Here is a 24,202-nt window from a genome sequence, read left to right as displayed (position 1 = left end):
TGATGTTACTATAGTATTACTATAATACTGTATGGTGATGTTACTATAGCATTACTATACTACTGTATGGTGATGTTACTATAGTATTACTATACTACTGTATGGTGATATTACTATACTACTGTATGGTGATATTACTATAGTATTACTATAATAATGTATGGTGATATTACTATACTACTGTATGGTGATATTACTATAGTATTACTATAATACTGTATGGTGGTATTACTATAGTATTACTATAATACTGTATGGTGATATTACTATAGTATTACTATAATACTGTATGGTGATATTACTATACTACTGTATGGTGATATTACTATAGTATTACTATAATACTGTATGGTGATATTACTATACTACTGTATGGTGATATTACTGTAGTATTACTATAATACTGTATGGTGATATTACTGTAGTATTACTATACTACTGTATGGTGATATTACTGTAGTATTACTATACTACTGTATGGTGATATTACTATAGTATTACTATACTACTGTATGGTGATATTACTATAGTATTACTATAATACTGTATGGTGATATTACTGTAGTATTACTATACTACTGTATGGTGATATTACTATACTACTGTATGGTGATATTACTATAGTATTACTATACTACTGTATGGTGATATTACTATAGTATTACTATACTACTGTATGGTGATATTACTATAGTATTACTATAATACTGTATGGTGATATTACTATACTACTGTATGGTGATATTACTGTAGTATTACTATACTACTGTATGGTGATATTACTATAGTATTACTATAATACTGTATGGTGATATTACTATAGTATTACTATAATAATGTATGGTGATATTACTATACTACTGTATGGTGATATTACTATAGAATTACTATACTACTGTATTGTGATATTACTATAATACTGTATGGTGATGTTACTATACTATTACTATAATACTGTATTGTGATATTACTATAGTATTACTATAATACTGCATGGTGATATTACTATAGTATTGCTATACTACTACTGTATTGTGATATTACTATACTACTGTATGGTGATATTACTATAGTGTTACTATACTACTGTATGGTGATGTTACTATACTACTGTATGGTGATATTACTATAGTTTTACTATAATACTGTATGGTGATATTACTATATTATTACTATAATACTGTATGGTGATGTTACTATATTATTAATATAATACTATACTACTGTATGGTGATATTACTATAGTATTACTATAATACTGCATGGTGATGTTACTATAGTATTACTATAATACTGTATGGTGATATTACTATAGTATTACTATAATACTGTGTGGTGATGTTACTATAATACTGTATGGTGATGTTACTATAGCATTACTATACTACTGTATGGTGATGTTACTATAGCATTACTATACTACTGTATGGTGATGTTACTATAGCATTACTATAATACTGTATGGTGATGTTACTATAGCATTACTATACTACTGTATGGTGATGTTACTATAGTATTACTATACTACTGTATGGTGATGTTACTATAGTATTACTATAATACTGTATGGTGATGTTACTATAGTATTACTATAATACTGTATGGTGATGTTACTATAGTATTACTATAACACTGTATGGTGATGTTACTATAGCATTACTATAATACTGTATGGTGATGTTACTATAGTATTACTATAATACTGTATGGTGATGTTACTATAGTATTACTATACTACTGTATGGTGATGTTACTATAGCATTACTATAATACTGTATGGTGATGTTACTATAGTATTACTATAATACTGTATGGTGATGTTACTATAGCATTACTATACTACTGTATGGTGATGTTACTATAGTATTACTATACTACTGTATGGTGATATTACTATAGTATTACTATAATACTGTATGGTGATATTACTATAGTATTACTATAATAATGTATGGTGATATTACTATACTACTGTATGGTGATATTACTATAGTATTACTATAATACTGTATGGTGATATTACTATAGTATTACTATAATACTGTATGGTGATATTACTATAGTATTACTATAATACTGTATGGTGATATTACTATACTACTGTATGGTGATATTACTATAGTATTACTATAATACTGTATGGTGATATTACTATACTACTGTATGGTGATATTACTGTAGTATTACTATAATACTGTATGGTGATATTACTGTAGTATTACTATACTACTGTATGGTGATTTTACTGTAGTATTACTATACTACTGTATGGTGATATTACTATAGTATTACTATACTACTGTATGGTGATATTACTATAGTATTACTATAATACTGTATGGTGATATTACTGTAGTATTACTATACTACTGTATGGTGATATTACTATACTACTGTATGGTGATATTACTATAGTATTACTATACTACTGTATGGTGATATTACTATAGTATTACTATACTACTGTATGGTGATATTACTATAGTATTACTATAATACTGTATGGTGATATTACTATACTACTGTATGGTGATATTACTGTAGTATTACTATACTACTGTATGGTGATATTACTATAGTATTACTATAATACTGTATGGTGATATTACTATAGTATTACTATAATAATGTATGGTGATATTACTATACTACTGTATGGTGATATTACTATAGAATTACTATACTACTGTATTGATGATATTACTATAATACTGTATGGTGATGTTACTATACTATTACTATAATACTGTATTGTGATATTACTATAGTATTACTATAATACTGCATGGTGATATTACTATAGTATTGCTATACTACTACTGTATTGTGATATTACTATACTACTGTATGGTGATATTACTATAGTGTTACTATACTACTGTATGGTGATGTTACTATACTACTGTATGGTGATATTACTATAGTTTTACTATAATACTGTATGGTGATATTACTATATTATTACTATAATACTGTATGGTGATGTTACTATATTATTAATATAATACTATACTACTGTATGGTGATATTACTATAGTATTACTATAATACTGCATGGTGATGTTACTATAGTATTACTATAATACTGTATGGTGATATTACTATAGTATTACTATAATACTGTGTGGTGATGTTACTATAATACTGTATGGTGATGTTACTATAGCATTACTATACTACTGTATGGTGATGTTACTATAGCATTACTATACTACTGTATGGTGATGTTACTATAGCATTACTATAATACTGTATGGTGATGTTACTATAGCATTACTATACTACTGTATGGTGATGTTACTATAGTATTACTATACTACTGTATGGTGATGTTACAATAGTATTACTATAATACTGTATGGTGATGTTACTATAGCATTACTATAATAATGTATGGTGATGTTACTATAGCATTACTATAATACTGTATGGTGATGTTACTATAGCATTACTATACTACTGTATGGTGATGTTACTATAGTATTACTATACTACTGTATGGTGATGTTACTATAGTATTACTATAATACTGTATGGTGATGTTACTAGTATTACTATAATACTGTATGGTGATGTTACTATAGTATTACTATAACACTGTATGGTGATGTTACTATAGCATTACTATAATACTGTATGGTGATGTTACTATAGTATTACTATAATACTGTATGGTGATGTTACTATAGTATTACTATACTACTGTATGGTGATGTTACTATAGCATTACTATAATACTGTATGGTGATGTTACTATAGTATTACTATAATACTGTATGGTGATGTTACTATAGCATTACTATACTACTGTATGGTGATGTTACTATAGTATTACTATACTACTGTATGGTGATATTACTATACTACTGTATGGTGATATTACTATAGTATTACTATAATAATGTATGGTGATATTACTATACTACTGTATGGTGATATTACTATAGTATTACTATAATACTGTATGGTGGTATTACTATAGTATTACTATAATACTGTATGGTGATATTACTATAGTATTACTATAATACTGTATGGTGATATTCTATACTACTGTATGGTGATATTACTATAGTATTACTATAATACTGTATGGTGATATTACTATACTACTGTATGGTGATATTACTGTAGTATTACTATAATACTGTATGGTGATATTACTGTAGTATTACTATACTACTGTATGGTGTATTATTACTGTAGTATTACTATACTACTGTATGGTGATATTACTATAGTATTACTATACTACTGTATGGTGATATTACTATAGTATTACTATAATACTGTATGGTGATATTACTGTATTACTATACTACTGTATGTATATACTATACTACTGTATGGTGATATTACTATACTACTGTATGGTGATATTACTATAGTATTACTATACTACTGTATGGTGATATTACTATAGTATTACTATACTACTGTATGGTGATATTACTATAGTATTACTATAATACTGTATGGTGATATTACTATACTACTGTATGGTGATATTACTGTAGTATTACTATACTACTGTATGGTGATATTACTATAGTATTACTATAATACTGTATGGTGATATTACTATAGTATTACTATAATAATGTATGGTGATATTACTATACTACTGTATGGTGATATTACTATAGAATTACTATACTACTGTATTGTGATATTACTATAATACTGTATGGTGATGTTACTATACTATTACTATAATACTGTATTGTGATATTACTATAGTATTACTATAATAATGTATGGTGATATTACTATACTACTGTATGGTGATATTACTATAGTATTACTATAATACTGTATGGTGATATTACTATAGTATTACTATAATACTGTATGGTGATATTACTATAGTATTACTATAATACTGTATGGTGATGTTACTATACTATTACTATACTACTGTATTGTGATATTACTATAGTATTACTATAATAATGTATGGTGATATTACTATACTACTGTATGGTGATATTACTATAGTATTACTATAATACTGTATGGTGATATTACTATAGTATTACTATAATACTGTATGGTGATATTACTATAGTATTACTATAATAATGTATGGTGATATTACTATAGTATTACTATAATAATGTATGGTGATATTACTATACTACTGTATGGTGATATTACTGTAGTATTACTATACTACTGTATGGTAATATTACTATAGTACCAGGTTATGTATTAGTGTATGGTGATGTTACTATAGTACCAGGTTATGTATTAGTGTATGGTGATGTTACAGTGCCTTCCACCTGAACCAGGTTATGTATGACTCTGCTGTTGCCAAATAAAGCCTGGTTCCAGCTCTCTATTGGGTTCAGCATGGCACGTTATTTGTGTAACTCCCTAGTGTAGTGAACGGTTGCTTGATTCTTTGGCTTTGCCAGCTCTGAAGCTGAAGGTGGCTAGTCACTATGCAGTTGGTTTTGATACTCTGTGGTCTGAAACGTGTATCTATTTGTTTACAGCAGGTAAAAAAATAAATAATAATTAAATGATTAATTTAAAGTAGCAGCCTTTTGCACCGTCCCTTGGTTATCATTCTGAAAACATCTGCACTCATGTCCTTAACCTGATAGACCCTTTCCTTCTCCTTCTCTCATCGACAGAGCAACTAAAGCCCATCCAGGACCCGTAGTCCATCTGAGTGACAGCCCGAAGGATGAATGCAAGGTGAGTTGGAGGAAGAATAAAAACAACTAAACAACTCCATACCTCCTCCGTTCTCTCCTCTAGCAGAAACCCGGAGATTACCCCTTACTCTCTGTCACCTGTTACCTCAGGAGGGTCTGCCTGGTGGATCAGTGTAGCCTGGAGCTAGCTGTCTCTCTGCTACACAGACTGCTGCCTGTTCTTAGACTTGCTATTTTCTATACAGGATCAATGACCCAACACGACACCAAAATGAGTCACTCCTGGCCTTCGGATTTACTGCGTGCCTTCTGCTATTGGCTGTCCTCATCATCATCTCCCAGTGGGGACAGACCTGTGTCTCTGTCAGCACCGTGGGTCAGGCAGGGGTCAGGACTGTTATGAGGACTGCCGTGGTCAGTGTTGTCGGGGCGGTTTGCCGGGGGCACGGAGGCATTAGGGGATTCGCCATGGAAGAACTGCTGGCGCTCTATGTGCGTGGGCTGTTCGTGTGACATAAAATGTAAGGAGAGAGAGAGATATAATGAGAGAGAGATAATGAGAGAGAGATAATGAGAGAGAGATAATGAGAGAGATAATGAGAGAGGGGGAGAGAGAGAGAGATAATGAGAGAGGGGGAGAGAGAAATAATGAGAGAGAGAGAGAGAGAGAGAGAGAGAGAGAGAGAGAGAGGAGATAATGAGAGAGAGGGAGATAATGAGAGAGGGAGAGAGGAGATAATGAGAGAGGGAGAGAGAGAGATAATGGGAGAGGGAGATAATGAGAGAGGGAGAGAGATAATGAGAGATAATTAGAGAGGGGGAGAGAGAGAGAGGAGGGAGGGCGAGAGAGAGAGAGATAATGAGAGAGAGAGAGAGAGAGAGAGAGAGAGAGAGAGAGAGAGAGAGAGAGAGAGAGAGAGAGAGAGAGAGAGAGAGAGATCATGAGAGAGAGAGAGATCATGAGAGAGAGAGATCATGAGAGAGAGAGATCATGAGAGAGAGAGATCATGAGAGAGAGAGATAATGAGAGAGGGGGAGAGAGAGAAATGAGAGAGATAATGAGAGAGGGGGAGAGAGAGAGAGAGAGAGGGGATATTGATTTATTGCCTGAAGCACATCAGACTTTTTCTGCCTTCCAAAGGACTTATCAATATTTGAATTCTGCCTTAGAGAGGTTTGCCATTTCATGTTTTTTGTTTCTCTGAGTGTGTGGGCGTGTATGTCAGAGCCAATCAATGTCATGGAGACAAGTAAAGGGGAGCAAGATGAGTCAGAGGCAGTATGTGGAGGCAGTCTTTCTTAGATTTAGACTAGTCTTTGTCATTTTGACTAAAATATCATTAAGTTTTAGCCATATTTTTGTCAAATGACAAAACAAGTGGTAGTAGTTAATCCTTTTAATTTTAGTTGATGTACTTCCATGTGTATATCTGTCCTACCAACAGATGCATCACATCCTGTCCTACCAACAGCAGAGGTATAACAATAACAATAAGAATATGTAAGAATAATTTATATATGTAAATTCCTACACATTACATACATTTCTCTCTCTGCCTCTCTGTCTGTCTCTCTCTGTCTGTCTCTCTCTCTCTCTCTCTCTCTCTCTTACAACCATACTCTCTCTCTCTCTCTCTCTCTTACAACCATCCTCTCTCTCTCTCTCTCTCTCTCTCTCTCTTACAACCATCTTCTCTCTCTCTCTCTCTCTCTCTCTCTCTCTCTCTCTCTCTCTCTCTCTCTCTCTCTCTCTCTCTTACAACTCTCTCTCTCTCTCTCTCTCTCTCTCTCTCTCTCTCTCTCTCTCTCTCTCTCTCTCTCTCTCTCTCTCTCTCTCTCTCTCTCTCTCTCTCTCTCTCTCTCTCTCTCTCTCTCTCTCTCTCTCTCAATTAAATTCAAGGGCTTTATTGGCATGGGAAACATGTGTTAACATTGCCAAAGCAAGTGAGGTAGACAACATACAAAGTGAATATATAAAGTAAAAAACAACAAAAATTAACAGTAAACATTACACATACAGAAGTTTAAAAACAGTAAAGACATTACAAATGTCATATTATGTATATATATATATACAATGTACAAATAGTTAAATGACACAAGATAAAATGAATAAGCATAAATATGGGTTGTGTTTACAATGGTGTTTGTTCTTCACTGGTTGCCCTTTTCTCGTGGCAACAGGTCACAAATCTTGCTGCTGTGATGGCACACTGTGGAATTTCACCCAAAAGATATGGGAGTTTTTCAAAATTGGATTTGTTTTCGAATTCTTTGTGGATCTGTGTAATCTGGGGGAAATATGTCTCTCTAATATGTTCATACATTGGGCAGGAGGTTAGGAAGTGCAGCTCAGTTTCCACCTCATTTTGTGGGCAGTGAGCACATAGCCTGTCTTCTCTTGAGAACCATGTCTGCCTACGGCGGCCTTTCTCAATAGCAAGGCTATGCTCACTGAGTCTGTACATAGTCAAAGCTTTCCTTAATTTTGGGTCAGTCACAGTGGTCAGGTATTCTGCCGCTGTGTACTCTCTGTGTAGGGCCAAATAGCATTCTAGTCTAGTGTCTCTCTCTCTCTCTCTTACAACCATCTTCTCTCTCTCTCTCTCTCTCTCTCTCTCTCTCTCTCTCTCTCTCTCTCTCTGCCTCTCTCTCTGTGTCTCTCTGTCTCTCTACCTCCCTCTCTCTGTCTCTCTCTCTGTCCCTGTCTCTGTCTCTGTCTCTCTCCTCTCTCTCTGTCTGTGTCTGTGTGTCTCTCTCTCTCTCTGCCTCTCCTGTCTCTGTCTCTCTCTCTCTCTCTCTCTCTGTGTCTGTGTCTCTCTCTGTCTCTCTCTCTGTCTCTCTCTGTCTCTCTCTCTCTCTCTCTCTCTCTCTCTCTCTCTCTCTCTCTCTCTCTCTCTCTCTCTCTCTCTCTCTCTCTCTCTCTCTCTCTCTCTCTCTCTCTCTCTCTCTCTCTCTGTCTGTGTCTCTCTCTCTCTGCCTCTCTCTCTGTGTCTCTCTCTCTGCCTCTCTCTCTGTGTCTCTCAGTCTCTCTGTCTCTCTGCCTCCCTCTCTCTGTCTCTCTGTCTCTCCCTGTCTCTCTGTCTCTCTCTGTCTCTCTCTGTCTCTCTCTGTCTCTCTCTGTCTGTCTCTCTCTGTCTCTCTCTCTCTCTCTCTCTCTCTCTTTCTCTCTCTCTCTTCCCCACCTGTCCTGAACCCTTTATCAGTCTCCCAGTCCTCCTCCCCAAAGTCAATCCTCTGTAGATCACAAGAGGGACAAGAGCCAGCTGGAGAGAGAGAAACAGAGAGAGGGAGCAGATTGGTTGTGTGCTCAGTGGTACATTCATGGTGAAGATCATCCCTCCCAATCCCCTTAATCACATCTCACACAGAGAGAAAACCACGGCATCGACAGCTAGCATCCTGGGACCACTGCATTTGGAGAAGCAGAGAGATGGTGGGAGGGCGGGAGCGGGAGAGAGAGAGAGCGGGAAGGAGGCACGGAGAGAGAGTGTTATAGTTTCCTGAGAAAAGCTCAGGGCTATAGTCTACAAAAAATGTCTCATTTCAGTGTTTCAATGATTTCATCCTCTATTTCCTCTGCCCTTCTCTCACTCTACTCCCCAACTCTTTCTTCCTTCTCTTTACCCCCAACCCCCACCTTTACATGTCTTTCTCCACCTCTTCCTCTTTGACCTTCACAGTTGCTGATAGGGTTTGAAAGTGGAACAGTAGTACAGTGGGACCTCCGGGCCAAGAAGGTTGACTTCAGAATCTATTACGATGAAGTAAGTTTCTCTGTCTGTCTGTCTCTTACACCCCCCACCACCTCTCTCTCTCTCTCTCTCTCTCTCTCTCTCTCTCTCTCTCTCTCTCTCTCTCTCTCTCTCTCTCTCTCTCTCTCTAGGTCAGGCAGTTTACAAAGAGCCTCCTTTTAAATTGTTGCCTTACTTTGCTTCATTAAGGGCCCTTCTGAAGTATGTTTCTGTTAGGTCAGGCAGTCTTACCTGAATGCATCTTGATTTAAACATGATGTTTAACCTACTGTATATGTTCCCTACCCTCATTATCAGTGATCATTAAATACCAGCACCCCTCTCTGGTGCCTCCGGGTCTCTAGACCTCTCTGGGGTCCAGGTCTCTAGACATCTCTGGTGCCTCCAGGTCCTAGACCTCTCTGGTGCCTCCAGGTCCCTAGACCTCTGTGGTGCCTCCAGGTCTCTATGACTCTCTGGTGCCTCCAGGTCTCTAGACCTCTCTGGTGTCTCCAGGTCTCTAGACCTCTCTGGTGCCTCCAGGTCTCTAGACCTCTCTGGTGTCTCCAGGTCCCTAGACCTCTCTGGTGCCTCCAGGTCTCTAAGACTCTCTGGTGTCTCCAGGTCTCTAGACCTCTCTGGTGTCTCCAGGTCTCTAGACCTCTCTGGTGCCTCCAGGTCTCTAGACCTCTCTGGTGTCTCCAGGTCTCTAGACCTCTCTGGTGCCTCCAGGTCTCTAGACCTCTCTGGTGTCTCCAGGTCCCTCCAGGTCCCTAGACCTCTGTGGTGCCTCCAGGTCTCTAGACTTCTCTGGTGTCTCCAGGTCTCTAGACCTCTCTGGTGTCTCCAGGTCCCACCAGGTCCCTAGACCTCTCTGGTGCCTCCAGGTCTCTAGACCTCTCTGGTGTCTCCAGGTCTCTAGACCTCTCTGGTGTCTCCAGGTCCCTCCAGGTCCCTAGACCTCTGTGGTGCATCCACGTCTCTAGACCTCTCTGGTGCCTCCACGTCTCTAGACCTCTCTGGTGTCTTCAGGTCTCTAGACCTCTCTGGTGTCTCCAGGTCTCTCCAGATCCCTAGACCTCTGTGGTGCCTCCACGTCTCTAGACCTCTCTGGTGCCTCCAGGTCTCTAGACCTCTCTGGTGTCTCCAGGTCTCTCCAGGTCCCTAGACCTCTGTGGTGCCTCCACGTCTCTAGACCTCTCTGGTGCCTCCAGGTCTCTAGACCTCTCTGGTGTCTCCAGGTCTCTCCAGGTCCCTAGACCTCTGTGGTGCCTCCACGTCTCTAGACCTCTCTGGTGCCTCCAGGTCCCTAGACCTCTCTGGTGCCTCCACGGCTCTAGACCTCTCTGGTGCCTCCACGTCTCTAGACCTCCATGGTGTCTCCAGGTGCCTCCACGTCTCTAGACCTCTCTGGTGCCTCCACGTCTCTAGACCTCTGTGGTGCCTCCACGTCTCTAGACCTCTCTGGTGTCTCCAGGTCCCTAGACCTCTGTGGTGCCTCCACATCTCTAGACTTCTCTGGTGTCTCCAGGTCTATAGACCTCTCTGGTGTCTCCAGGTCCCTCCAGGTCCCTAGACCTCTCTGGTGTCTCCAGGTCCCTAGACCTCTGTGGTGCCTCCACATCTCTAGCGCTCGTCATCAAAGACAGTTTCGAACACAACAAGGGGAAGGCCTCGCTATTGCAGCCCAGACAAAAGCTTAGATCGGGTAGGACAAAAGGAGCTCTCACTCTGAAATGATTTGTTATAAGGAAGGCTCTGTCTTTGACGGTCTGATGGGAGAAGAGAGAGGAATGTGTGGATAAACGGCAGTGTTCACAACATCACATCCCGCTGCAACACTCCCGTCACACTTCCACCATCTTTCTTTTTTTTTCTTCACTTCCTCTCTGGGAATGAAAAGCAAACCCCATTTCCAAGGCTTGTAAATGTGCAGTCAACACGTATAGTTTAAAAAAAAAAATTGTGCTGTTCTATGAACTTTAAACTATTGATCCACATCTGAGTCATTTAAATTACATCGCAAAGACACTTCTCATGCGGAACCGTTCAAATAGTCATAAAGAACTAAACAAGCACCACCAACGTGAAACACATTGGATGACTTTAATCTTCTTCTTTCCTGTTGTATCACTGACTACAGTTACATGTAATAAATATAAAATAAATGAAATTAACAATAATGTGAGAATTGTGGATAGTCATAATAATGTAACAGTTTGTTTAAAACGTCTACATGCTTTTCAACAAGTTTGATATCCCCTAATAATCATCCTGTTTCCATGGACACATCTGAAATCAGGCTACCTGATAGCACTCTAATAAATGAAGAAAATTGCCAAGTAAAAATAAACATTCATATTAAAGCTGTGACCATGTTATTTTTGGGGGGAATCGAATTTGATTCTGAGTTTGTTTGAATCCAATTTGATTCTGAGTTTGTTTGAATCCAATTTGATTCTGAGTTTGTTTGAATCCAATTTGATTCTAAGTTTGTTTGCGAAGACTACTTCGAAGACGCATATATTTCAGTTGTTTCCGAAGTCACTTAACTTCAGTGCTTAAAGTTGCTCGTTTGACTGGGATTAGCCCGCTTTGCTGGTGCTAGCCCGCTTGGCTGGTGCTAGCCCGCTTGGCTGGTGGTGCTAGCCCGCTTGGCTGGTGCTAGCCCGCTTGGCTGGTGCTAGGCCGCTTGGCTGGTGCTAGGCCGCTTGGCTGGTGCTAGCTCGCTTGGCTGGTGCTAGCCCGCTTGGCTGGTGCTAGGCCTCTTGGCTGGCGCTAGCTCGCTTGGCTGGTGCTAGGCCTCTTGGGTGGTGCTAGGCCGCTTGGCTGGTGCTAGGCCTCTTGGCTGGCGCTAGGCTCGCTTGGCTGGTGCTAGGCCGCTTGGCCGGTTCCAAGTCCGCTTGGCTGGTGCTAGGCATCTTGGCTGGCGCTAGCTCGCTTGGCTGGCGCCAGCTCGCTTGGCTGGTGCTAGGCCGCTTGGCTGATGCTAGCTCGCTTGGCTGGTGCGTGCTAGGCCGGCTAGTGCTAGCTGGCGTGCTAGGCCTCTTGGCTGGCGCTAGCTCGCTTGGCTGGCGCTAGGCCTCTTGGCTGGTGCTAGGCCTCTTGGCTGGCGCTAGGCCTCTAGGCTGGCGCTAGGCCTCTAGGCTGGCGCTAGGCCTCTTGGCTCGTGCTAGGCCTCTTGGCTGGTGCTAGGCCTCTTGGCTGGTGCTAGGTCTCTTGGCTGGTGCTAGGCCTCTTGGCTGGTGCTAGGCCTCTTGGCTGGTGCTAGGCCGCTTGGCTCGCGCTAGGCCTCTTGGCTCGTGCTAGGCCGCTTGGCTGGCGCTAGCACACGCTCAGATCAAATACACCGCTGGAACTCTGATTAATTAAGGTGTTTACAAGGTGTTTACAATGTGTTTACAAGGTGTTTACAATGTGTTTACAAGGTGTTTACAAGGTGTTTACAAGGTGTTTACATGTTGTTTACATGTTGTTTACATGTTGTTTACATGGTGTTTACATGGTGTTTACATGGTGTTTACATGGTGTTTGCATGGTGTTTACAAGGTGTTTACATGTTGTTTACAAGGTGTTTACATGTTGTTTACATGTTGTTTACAAGGTGTTTACAAGGTGTTTACAAGGTGTTTACAAGGTGTTTACATGGTGTTTACATGGTGTTTACAAGGTGTTTACAATGTGTTTACAATGTGTTTACAAGGTGTTTACAAGGTGTTTACAAGGTGTTTACAAGGTGTTTACAAGGTGTTTACAAGGTGTTTACAAGGTGTTTACATGTTGTTTACATGTTGTTTACATTTGTTTACATCTTGTTTACAAGGTGTTTACATGGTGTTTACATGGTGTTTACATGTCCTATTCATTTCTCAGATAACCAGGTGTTTTAATCAGCGTATGCTTTACTCTCGATTTTGACCTTACGCCAAATAAGATAAGCAGAATAAGTTTGTTTACATGCCTACTGCCATAATCAGTTTAATATCAAATAGTTACTGTGCAGGTAAACATAATCTGTGTGTGTTGAGTCTAGGGAAGGAACATAAGCCTAATTGGATTGCATTATTGACTTTTACTGGTTAATTATTTGATTGTTACATGTACGACTGTCCATTCCCTTAGTTTCCCCTCCATTTCTGTACTTCTCCGGTTCTATGTCTAGTTATCGGTTTGAGGTGGTATTGATCCTGCTCACAGTTTTATTCAGTCCGGCTCTAGCCGTTTCCACTCTCCTTTTAGCTCCAAAGTAGTTTAGTTTGCACTGATTTGATTTAGGTACTAGGGTAACCCTGGTGAAGGGGTGCATTCTGTCCTCACATGGGGTACCAATGCAGGTAGGAGAGTTTCCACATTCCCTTCCCTCTCTCTCTCTACCCTTAATAACATATCTTCCTCTCTCCCTTCTCACGTTGCCCTCCTCCCTCCCTCTATCTATCCTTTAATGCTCTCTCTCTCTCTCTTTCCCTCTCTCGCTCTCTCTCTCCCCTCACAATCCCTTCCTTCCTCCCTCCCCTCTCTCTCTCTCTCTCTCTCTCTCTCTCTCTCTCTCTCTCTCTCTCTCTCTCTCTCTCTCTCTCTCTCTCTCTCTCTCTCTCTCTCTCTCTCTCTCTCTCTCTCTCTCCCCTCACAATCCCCTCCTCCCTCCTCTCTCTCTCTCTCTCTCTCTCTCTCTCTCTCTCTCTCCCCCTCTCACAATCCCCTCCTCCCTCCCTCTCTCTAATCTTTAAATCTCTCTCTCTCTGTTTCTTTCTCTCTCGCTCTCTCTCTACCCTCACAATCCCCTCCTCCCTCCCTCTCTCTAACCTTAATTCTCTCTCCCTCCAGGCTATCCATTCTGTGAGCTGGCACCATGAAGGGAACCAGTTCATGTGTAGCCACTCAGACGGCAGCTTGACGATGTGGAACCTGAGGAACACAGCCAGACCTATTCAGATCACATATCCTCATGGTGAGACACACACACACACACGTACACACGTACACAAACACACACACGTAAACAAACAAACACACATCTACAAACACATGTCAGATGTTTGCTGAATACTCTTTTAGCTCTGATTGTGATGAGAAACCTCTGCTTCTCTGCCACGGCCTTGGCTGCCTGTGGCTGTGATGGACTCGTCTGTGTGTAGGCGCCAATGTTTGACCCATTGAGCTGTCTTATGGAAGACTCCCCCAGCACTGTCTGTCTGCTCAAAGCTCAATACCCACAGGAAGGACACACACACAGTCTGTCTGTATATCTGTCAGTGGGCTAATAGAACTGGAACAGTGGGCTAATAGAACTGGAACAGTGGGCTGATAGTCCCGGAACAGTGGGCTAATAGGACTGGATCAGTGGGCTAATAGAACTGGAACAGTGGGCTGATAGTCCCGGAACAGTGGGCTAATAGGACTGGATCAGTGGGCTAATAGAATTGGAACAGTGGGCTAATAGGACTGGATCAGTGGGCTAAGAGAACTGGAACAGTGGGCTTATAGGACTGGAACAGTGGGCTAATAGGACTGGAACAGTGGATTAATAGGACTGGAACAGTGGGCTAATAGGACTGGAACAGTGGGCTAATAGGACTGGAACAGTGGGCTAATAGAACTGGAACAGTGGGCGAATAGAACTGGAACAGTGGGCGAATAGAACTGGAACAGTGTGCTAATAGGACTGGAACAGTGGGCTAATAGAATTGGAACAGTGGGCTAATAGAACTGGAACAGTGGGCTAATAGGACTGGAACAGTGGGCAATGAGTTTTATTTTATTTATTTATTTTACTTTATTTGAAGGGTCAGGTGAGAGACCTCAGCAAGAGACATTCTACTTTGACTCTGTTCTACTGTGTTATGGTCTGCTCTGTTCTGCTCTGTTCTTCTCTGCTCTGTTCTGCTCTTTTCTTCTCTGCTCTGTTCTGTTCTACTCTGTTCTGATCTGTTCTGCTCTGTGTTCTGCTGTTTTCTTCTCTGTTCTGTTCTGCTCTGTTTTGGTTCTGCTCTGTTATGGATCTACACTGTTCTGCTCTGCTCTATTCTGCTCTGTTTTGGATCTACACTGTTCTGCTCTGTTATGGATCTACACACTGTTCTGCTCTGCTCTATGCTGCTCTGTTTTGGATCTACACTGTTCTGCTCTGTGTTCTGTTCTGCTCTTCTCTAAATAGATTATAATAACTTGAGGTTGTATTTTCTCTCTGATATGTGGTCTTATTAGCTGTTTACACTGCATTTTGAGAAGGACGTTTTATCATGAATACCGTAAGAGATGAACCCAGAATCCTGGATGATATGCCAGATCAGATCCCAGAGGAAAGTGTTCTGCCTTACGGGTGGTTCTCCCTGTACAAGTTGCGCCGTACTAAAGTACATCTTGCAGGGTGCCACAGAATTCTACGGCACGTTATTTTACATTTACATTTACATTTAAGACATTTAGCAGACGCTCTTATCCAGAGCGACTTACAAATTGGTGCATTCACCTTATGACATCCAGTAGAACAGTCACTTTACAATAGTGCATCTAAATCTTTTAAGGGGGGGGGGGGGGTGAGAAGGATTACTTTATCCTATCCTAGGTATTCCTTAAAGAGGTGGGGTTTCAGGTGTCTCCGGAAGGTGGTGATTGACTCCGCTGTCCTGGCGTCGTGAGGGAGTTTGTTCCACCATTGGGGGGCCAGAGCAGCGAACAGTTTTGACTGGGCTGAGCGGGAACTGTACGTCCTCAGTGGTAGGGAGGCGAGCAGGCCAGAGGTGGATGAACAAATTTTAAGTGTCAGCCATTGTTGCCAGAATGACTCAATGTACCAATTCAATCTGTCACCGTCTACCAGAGACGGTAGTGGCATAAAGCTCAAAACTGGTAAAAGGAAGAACCACTGTACAAACAGTTGACTTGAGAAGAGGTAAACGTTGTAAAGGACTCACATCTAGGTCACCCACCGCCGCCACATTAACCAACATGTTCTATTCTGCTTCCCTCCACTCCCCAGCTTGTTAATCACAGTTACCAGAGGAATTAGATCGAAACATATGCTTTGATGAGGAAAAGAGACCATAAAAAAATGTGTTGTTGAACAGAATATGCAAACTCACACAGAGGTTGTTTTACTGTACTACTACATTCCATTAAGGTTTGGATCAGTTTAGAATTACAGTTGATGACAGTGATTTGAAAAACTCTGAGATATTCTAATAACTCCTATTATCAAAGTATAACAATGGTAAACATTTAAAGGGATAGTCCACTTTTTGAGATGTTCCCTTTTCTCATCTCCCCCAGGGAAGATACTGAAGGAAGGGAGGAAGGAGTCGTGTAAGCCCATCCTCAAGGTGGAATACAAGACCTCCAGAAACAGGTAAACCATGAGCCTCTAACAGGTGAACCAGGAGCCTGTAACAGGTGAACCATGAGCCTCTAACAGGTGAACCATGAGCCTCTAACAGGTGAACCATGAGCCTCTAACAGGTGAACCATGAGCCTCTAACAGGTAAACCATGAGCCTCTAACAGGTGAACCAGGAGCCTGTAACAGGTGAACCATGAGCCTCTAACAGGTAAACCATGAGCCTCTAACAGGTGAACCATGAGCCTCTAACAGGTGAACCATGAGCCTCTAACAGGTAAACCATGAGCCTCTAACAGGTGAACCATGAGCCTCTAACAGGTGAACCAGGAGCCTGTAACAGGTGAACCATGAGCCTCTAACAGGTAAACCATGAGCCTCTAACAGGTGAACCATGAGCCTCTAACAGGTGAACCATGAGCCTCTAACAGGTAAACCATGAGCCTCTAACAGGTGAACCAGGAGCCTGTAACAGGTGAACCATGAGCCTCTAACAGGTGAACCATGAGCCTCTAACAGGTGAACCATGAGCCTCTAACAGGTAAACCATGAGCCTCTAACAGGTAAACCATGAGCCTCTAACAGGTGAACCAGGAGCCTGTAACAGGTAAACCATGAGCCTCTAACAGGTAAACCATGAGCCTCTAACAGGTAAACCATGAGCCTCTAACAGGTGAACCATGAGCCTCTAACAGGTGAACCATGAGCCTCTAACAGGTAAACCATGAGCCTCTAACAGGTAAATCATGAGCCTCTAACAGGTAAACCAGGAGTCTCTAACAGGTAAACCAGGCTATGTGGTAATGTAGCCTCTCTCTCCCATGAGCTTAAGGAAATTGTACCAACCGGACCAGTTCGTAGCCGGATTCTTCACCGATCTTTTATACCTTCTCCGGAACATAAATGTTCCTCGGACCTCAAGTTCTGTGAGGTGGAAGAAATTCCTTTGTTCTCTATGAAAATTCACTCTGTCTCTATACTGTGGCCATGAGGAGATCATCTCCTCCAGGAATTTACAACTTCTCTGACCACAGCAACCTAGTTTTAGGAGACAGAGAGAGTGGGATGGTACTCGCTGTACTCAAAGAGGGCAACATCATGACACTATCAACAAGCTTCCCACAATAAGTTGGGTGAATTTTGTCCCATTCCTCCTTACAGAGCTGGTGTAAGGAGTCAGGTTTATAGGCATACTTGCTCACACACTCTTTTTCAGTTCTGCCCACAAATTTTCTGTAGGATTGAGGTCAGGGCTTTGTGATGCCCACTCCAATACCTTGACTTTGTTGTCCTTAAGCCATTTTGCAACAACTTTGGAAGTATGCTTGGGGTCATTGTCCATTGATGTCATTGTCCTGACTGATGTCTTAAGATGTTGCTTCAATATATCCATATAATGTTCCCAATACATGATACCATCTATTTTGTGAAGTGCACCAGTCCCTCCTGCAGCAAAGCACCCCCACAACATGATTCTGCCACCCCCGTGCTTCACGGTTGGGATGGTATTCTTCGGCTTGCAAGCCTCCCCCTTTTTTCCTCCAAACATAACGATGGTCTTTCTGGCCAAAGAGTTTTTGTTTCATCAGACCAGAGGACATTTCTCCAAAAAGTACGATCTTTGTCCCCATGTGCAGTTGCAAACCGTAGTCTGGCTTTTTTAATGGTGGTTTTGGAGCAATGGCCTCTCCTTGCTGAGTGGCCTTTCAGGTTATGTCTATATAGGACTCGTTTTACTGTGGATATAGATACTTTTGTACCTGTTTCCTCCAGCATCTTTACAAGGTCCTTTGCTGTTGTTCTGGGATTGATTTGCACTTTTCACACCAAAGTACGTTAATCTCTAGGCGACAGAACGCGTCTCCTTCCTGATTGGTATGACGGCTGCGTGGTCCCATGGTGTTTATACTTGCGTACTATTGTTTGTACAGATGAACGTGGTACCTTCAGGCGTTTGTAAATTGCTCCCAAGGATGAACCAGACTTGTGGAGATCCACAGTTTTTTTCTGAGGTCTTGGCTGATTTCTTTGGATTTTCCCATGATGTCAAGCAAAGAGGCACTGAATTTGAAGGTAGGTTGAAGGTGGGCCTTGAAATACATCCACAGGTACACCTCCAATTGACTCAAAGTATGTCCATTAGCCTATCAGAAGCTTCTAAAGCCATGACATGAGTTTTCCAAGCTGTTTAAAGGCAGCCAACTTAGTGGATGTAAACGTCTGACCCACTGGAATGGTGATACAGTGAATTATAAGTTAAATAATCTGTCTGTAAACAATTGTTAGAATAATTACTTGTGTCATTGTCACGCCTTGGTCATAGTATTTTGTGTTTTCCTTAATTATTTGTTCAGGCCAGGGTGTGACATGGGTTTATTGTGTTGTATTATTGGGGGTTTTGTAGGCATTGGGGATTGTGGTTGATTAGGGGTGTGTCTAGTATAGTCTCAGGCTTGGCTGCCTGAGGCGGTTCTCAATCAGAGTCAGGTGATTCTTGTTGTCTCTGATGGGGAACCGTATTTAGGTAGCCTGGGTTTCACTGTGTATTTTGTGGGTGATTGTTCCTGTCTCTGTGTCGTGTTCACCAGATAGGCTGTAATTAGGTTTCACGTTCCGTTTGTTGTTTTTGTATTTATTACGTTATTTCATGTATCGTCATAGTTTCATTGAAGACATGAGTAACCACCACGCTGTATTTTGGTCCGACTCTCTTTAGAGAAACGAAGAACGCCGTTACAGTCATGCACAAATTAGATGTCGTAACCGACTTGCCAAAACTATAGTTTGTTAACAATAAATGTGTGGAGTGATTGAAAAACAAGTTTTAATGACACCAACCTAAGTGTATGTAAACCTCTGACTTCAACTGTATAGAAAAGCAAATGAAGCAAATGTGAGTCAAGTACTGGGACAGAGACAGATGCTTTAGACTGGGACAGAGACAGGCACTTTAGACTTGGACAGAGACAGACACTTTAGACTGGGACAGAGACGGGTACTGTAGACTGGGACGGAGACAGACACTTTAGACTGGGACGGAGACAGACACTTTAGACTGGGACAGAGACAGACACTTTAGACTGGGACAGAGACAGATGCTTTAGACTGGGACAGAGACAGGCACTTTAGACTTGGACAGAGACAGACACTTTAGACTGGGACAGAGACGGGTACTGTAGACTGGGACAGAGACAGACACTTTAGACTGGGACGGAGACAGACACTTTAGACTGGGACGGAGACAGACACTTTAGACTGGGACGGAGACAGACACTTTAGACTGGGACAGAGACAGACACTTTAGACTGGGACAGAGACATATGCTTTAGACTGGGACAGAGACAGACACGTTAGACTGGGACGGACAGAGACAGGCACTTTAGACTGGGACAGAGACAGACACTTTAGACTGGGATAGAGACATACACGTTAGACTGGGACAGAGACAGACATGTTAGACTGGGACAGAGACAGACACTTTAGACTGGGACAGAGACAGACACTTTAGACTGGGACAGAGACAGGCACTTTAGACTGGGACAGAGACAGACACTTTAGACTGGGACAGAGACAGACACTTTAGACTGGGACAGAGACAGACACTTTAGACTGGGAGAGAGACAGACACTTTAGACTGGGACAGAGACAGACACTTTAGACTGGGACAGAGACAGACACTTTAGACTGGGACAGAGACAGACACTTTAGACGGGGACAGAGACAGACACTTTAGACTGGGACAGAGACAGACGATTTAGACTGGAACAGAGACATATACTTTAGACTGGGACGGAGACAGACACTTTAGACTGAGACAGAGACAGACACTTTAGACTGGAACAGAGACAGACACTTTAGACTGGAACAGAGACAGACACTTTAGACTGGAACAGAGACAGACACTTTAGACTGGAACAGAGTCTGTTTCCACAGCAGTGAGCTCTACGTCATCTTCTCTGTTTCCACAGCAACGAGCCCTATGTCATCTTCTCTGGCGGTCTGTCATACGACAAGGCTGGGGGACGGAGGCCCACCCTGACCATCATGCATGGCAAGGCCCTTACGGTGCTGGAGATGGACCACCCTATCGTAGAGTTCCTGGTGCTCTGTGACACCCCATACTCCAACAGTGAGTTGAGGGGCCATGGTCATTAGCTGGGGTTTGAAGGAAAATCTCTCTTTCTCTCGCTCGCTCTCTCGCTCTCTCTTTCCCTCCCTCCCTACATCAAATACACACATGTTACTCTGTGTTAGATATAGAAACATACAGTATATTCCTGTGTAGTTAATGTATTGGTTATCTGTGTTAGATATAGAAACATACAGTATATTCCTATGTAGTTAATGTATTGGTTATCTGTGTTAGATATAGAAACATACAGTATATTTCTGTGTAGTTAATGTTTTGGTTCTCTGTGTTAGATATAGAAACATACAGTATATTCCTGTGTAGTTAATGTTTTGGTTCTCTGTGTTAGATATAGAAACATACAGTATATTCCTGTGTAGTTAATGTTTTGGTTCTCTGTGTTAGATATAGAAACATACAGTATATTCCTGTGTAGTTAATGTTTTGGTTCTCTGTGTTAGATATAGAAAAATACAGTATATTCCTATGTAGTTAATGTTTTGGTTCTCTGTGTTAGATATAGAAAAATACAGTATATTCCTGTGTAGTTAATGTTTTGGTTCTCTGTGTTAGATATAGAAACATACAGTATATTTCTGTATAGTTAATGTATTGGTTTTCTGTGTTACTGTCTTCAGAGATCCAGGATCCGTATGCGGTAGTGCTGCTTCTAGAAAAGGACTTTATCATGGTTGATCTGACACAGAGCAAGTATGTTCACACACACACACACACACACACACACACACACACACACACACACACACACACACACACACACACACACACACACACACACACACACACACACACACACACACACACACACACACACACACACACACACACACACACACACACACAGGCTGCTGTGGTCCAGAGGAAACCAGGCTGTCAACTCCTGATGTGACTGGATATGACTCCGTCTTCTCACAGCTGTCTAGGTGACACCGTCAGGCCAAATGTTAGACATCGCCAGGGGGAATAACACTCCTCTATCAACACATCACAACTATAGTAGTCCCAGACAGCATCCTACCACATAAAACTATAATAGTCCCAGACAGCATCCTACCACATAAAACTACAATAGTCCCAGACAGCATCCTACCACATAAAACTATAATAGTCCCAGACAGCATCCTACCACATAAAACTATAATAGTCCCAGACAGCATCCTACCACATAAAACTACAATAGTCCCAGACAATCTAAAACTAGTAGTCCCAGACAGCATCCTACCACATAAAACTATAATAGTCCCAGACAGCATCCTACCACATCACAACTATAATAGTCCCAGACAGCATCCTACCACATCACAACTATATTAGTCCCAGACAGCATCCTACCACATAAAACTATATTAGTCCCAGACAGCATCCTACCACATCACAACTATAATAGTCCCAGACAGCATCCTACCACATAAAACTATAGTAGTCCCAGACAGCATCCTACCACATAAAACTATAATAGTCCCAGACAGCATCCTACCACATCACAACTATAATAGTCCCAGACAGCATCCTACCACATCACAACTATAGTAGTCCCAGACAGCATCCTACCACATCACAACTATAGTAGTCCCAGACAGCATCCTACCACATCACAACTATAATAGTCCCAGACAGCATCCTACCACATTAAACTATAATAGTCCCAGACAGCATCCTACCACATAAAACTATAATAGTCCCAGACAGCATCCTACCACATCACAACTAAAACTATAAAACTATAGTCCCAGACAGCATCCTACCACATAAAACTATAATAGTCCCAGACAGCATCCTACCACATAAAACTATAGTAGTCCCAGACAGCATCCTACCACATAAAACTATAGTGGTCCCAGACAGCATCCTACCACATACAACTACAATTGTCCCAGATAGCATCCTACCACATAAAACTATATTAGTCCCAGACAGCATCCTACCACATAAAACTATATTAGTCCCAGACAGCATCCTACCACATCACAACTATATTAGTCCCAGACAGCATCCTACCACATAAAACTATAATAGTCCCAGACAGCATCCTACCACATAAAACTATATTAGTCCCAGACAGCATCCTACCACATTAAACTATAATAGTCCCAGACAGCATCCTACCACGTAAAACTGCAGATGACACATCAACACTCTGAAGGAGAGGAAGAAAAGGCATGGGGATCTAAACTATTCCTCCATAGTTTTATGACTCTGTGTTTTACATAATTACAGCGTTGATATGGAATAGTGCTTGGACAATTAGCTGCTGGGAATGTATTGAAGTGGTGTCTTGGGTGGTGTTCTGCTCTGCTACCACCAAAAGGTTGAAATATGCATCAGATGCCCGTTGGATATCCACAAACTACACTACTCACAGTTAGAACATTTTGGACCTTCGGGTAATTTATCATTTCAAAAATGTTGGTGATAACGTTCTGTAGCAGTCACACACACACACACACACACACACACACACACACACACACACACACACACACACACACACACACACACACACACACACACACACACACACACACACACACACACACACACACACACACACACACACACACACACACACACACACACACACACACACGTACTTCCCTGTGAGAACTCGACATGCACATGATATAATTTTTATTTCCCCTCTCCTGTTGCAAGTTTCCCCATCTTTGAGAACCCATACCCCATGAACATCCACGAGTCTCCTGTCACCTGTACAGCCTACTACGCCGAGTGCCCCCCGGACATCATCCCAGTCCTCTACTCCGTAGGAGCCAAGCAGAAGAAGACCGGCTACAGCCACAAGGTACGCTACAGGTCATGGGTCATAGGTCAGACAATGACAAAGTAATGCTAAAGCGAACAACAACAAAAAAGCTAATTTCCGTTCGGGAAGTTTTCAGTCTATTGACCATCTGTCTTATTCCTGACAGGAGTGGCCAGTGAGTGGCGGTACGTGGACATTAGGCTCACAGACCTACCCAGAGGTTATCGTTACAGGGTGAGTCAGTGGGTTCCGTACTGTTGGAGACTTCGTTGTCAAAGGGTGTGAACTAACACGCAGAGGCTGGTTCCATTCATTCAGACAGGAAGTAATAAAGTTGTCCTCTGCTCCCCTTTGTGTTTGTTGTTGATAAAAGCAGTGTCTCATTCAGGATTGGACACGGACTGTTCTCTTGACCTTTGCCCCCGTCTTTTATTCTTTATGCAGACACGCAGATGGAACCGTAAGGTTTTGGGATGCATCTGCTAGTAAGTTCACTCTCTCCCTTCCTTTCTAATGTTACAATACTAACACTGCTATATTATCAACAATACTATCAACAATA

The 24,202-nt window shown here is 41.5% G+C and overlaps 1 protein-coding gene across 2 annotated transcripts in view; it reads left to right on the top strand.

Moving 5' to 3' along the window:
- The window catches only part of LOC124044278 (syntaxin-binding protein 5-like), a 233,068-nt gene that overhangs the window by 120,726 nt on the left and 88,140 nt on the right, over nucleotides 1-24,202 (top strand). For both annotated transcript variants that reach the window (XM_046363921.1, XM_046363920.1), the window contains exons 6-14: nucleotides 5,640-5,703; nucleotides 9,347-9,430; nucleotides 14,222-14,345; nucleotides 16,667-16,742; nucleotides 20,698-20,858; nucleotides 21,497-21,569; nucleotides 23,532-23,679; nucleotides 23,807-23,874; nucleotides 24,085-24,125. In XM_046363921.1, the coding sequence (XP_046219877.1) occupies nucleotides 5,640-5,703; nucleotides 9,347-9,430; nucleotides 14,222-14,345; nucleotides 16,667-16,742; nucleotides 20,698-20,858; nucleotides 21,497-21,569; nucleotides 23,532-23,679; nucleotides 23,807-23,874; nucleotides 24,085-24,125 (839 nt within the window). The remainder of the gene's footprint in view (nucleotides 1-5,639; nucleotides 5,704-9,346; nucleotides 9,431-14,221; nucleotides 14,346-16,666; nucleotides 16,743-20,697; nucleotides 20,859-21,496; nucleotides 21,570-23,531; nucleotides 23,680-23,806; nucleotides 23,875-24,084; nucleotides 24,126-24,202) is intronic.

Source organism: Oncorhynchus gorbuscha, linkage group LG09 (assembly GCF_021184085.1).
Source record: "Oncorhynchus gorbuscha isolate QuinsamMale2020 ecotype Even-year linkage group LG09, OgorEven_v1.0, whole genome shotgun sequence".
Lineage (NCBI taxonomy): Eukaryota > Metazoa > Chordata > Actinopteri > Salmoniformes > Salmonidae > Oncorhynchus > Oncorhynchus gorbuscha.
Note: the sequence above shows the minus strand (reverse complement) of the source record. Positions and strands in the feature narration are given on the sequence as shown.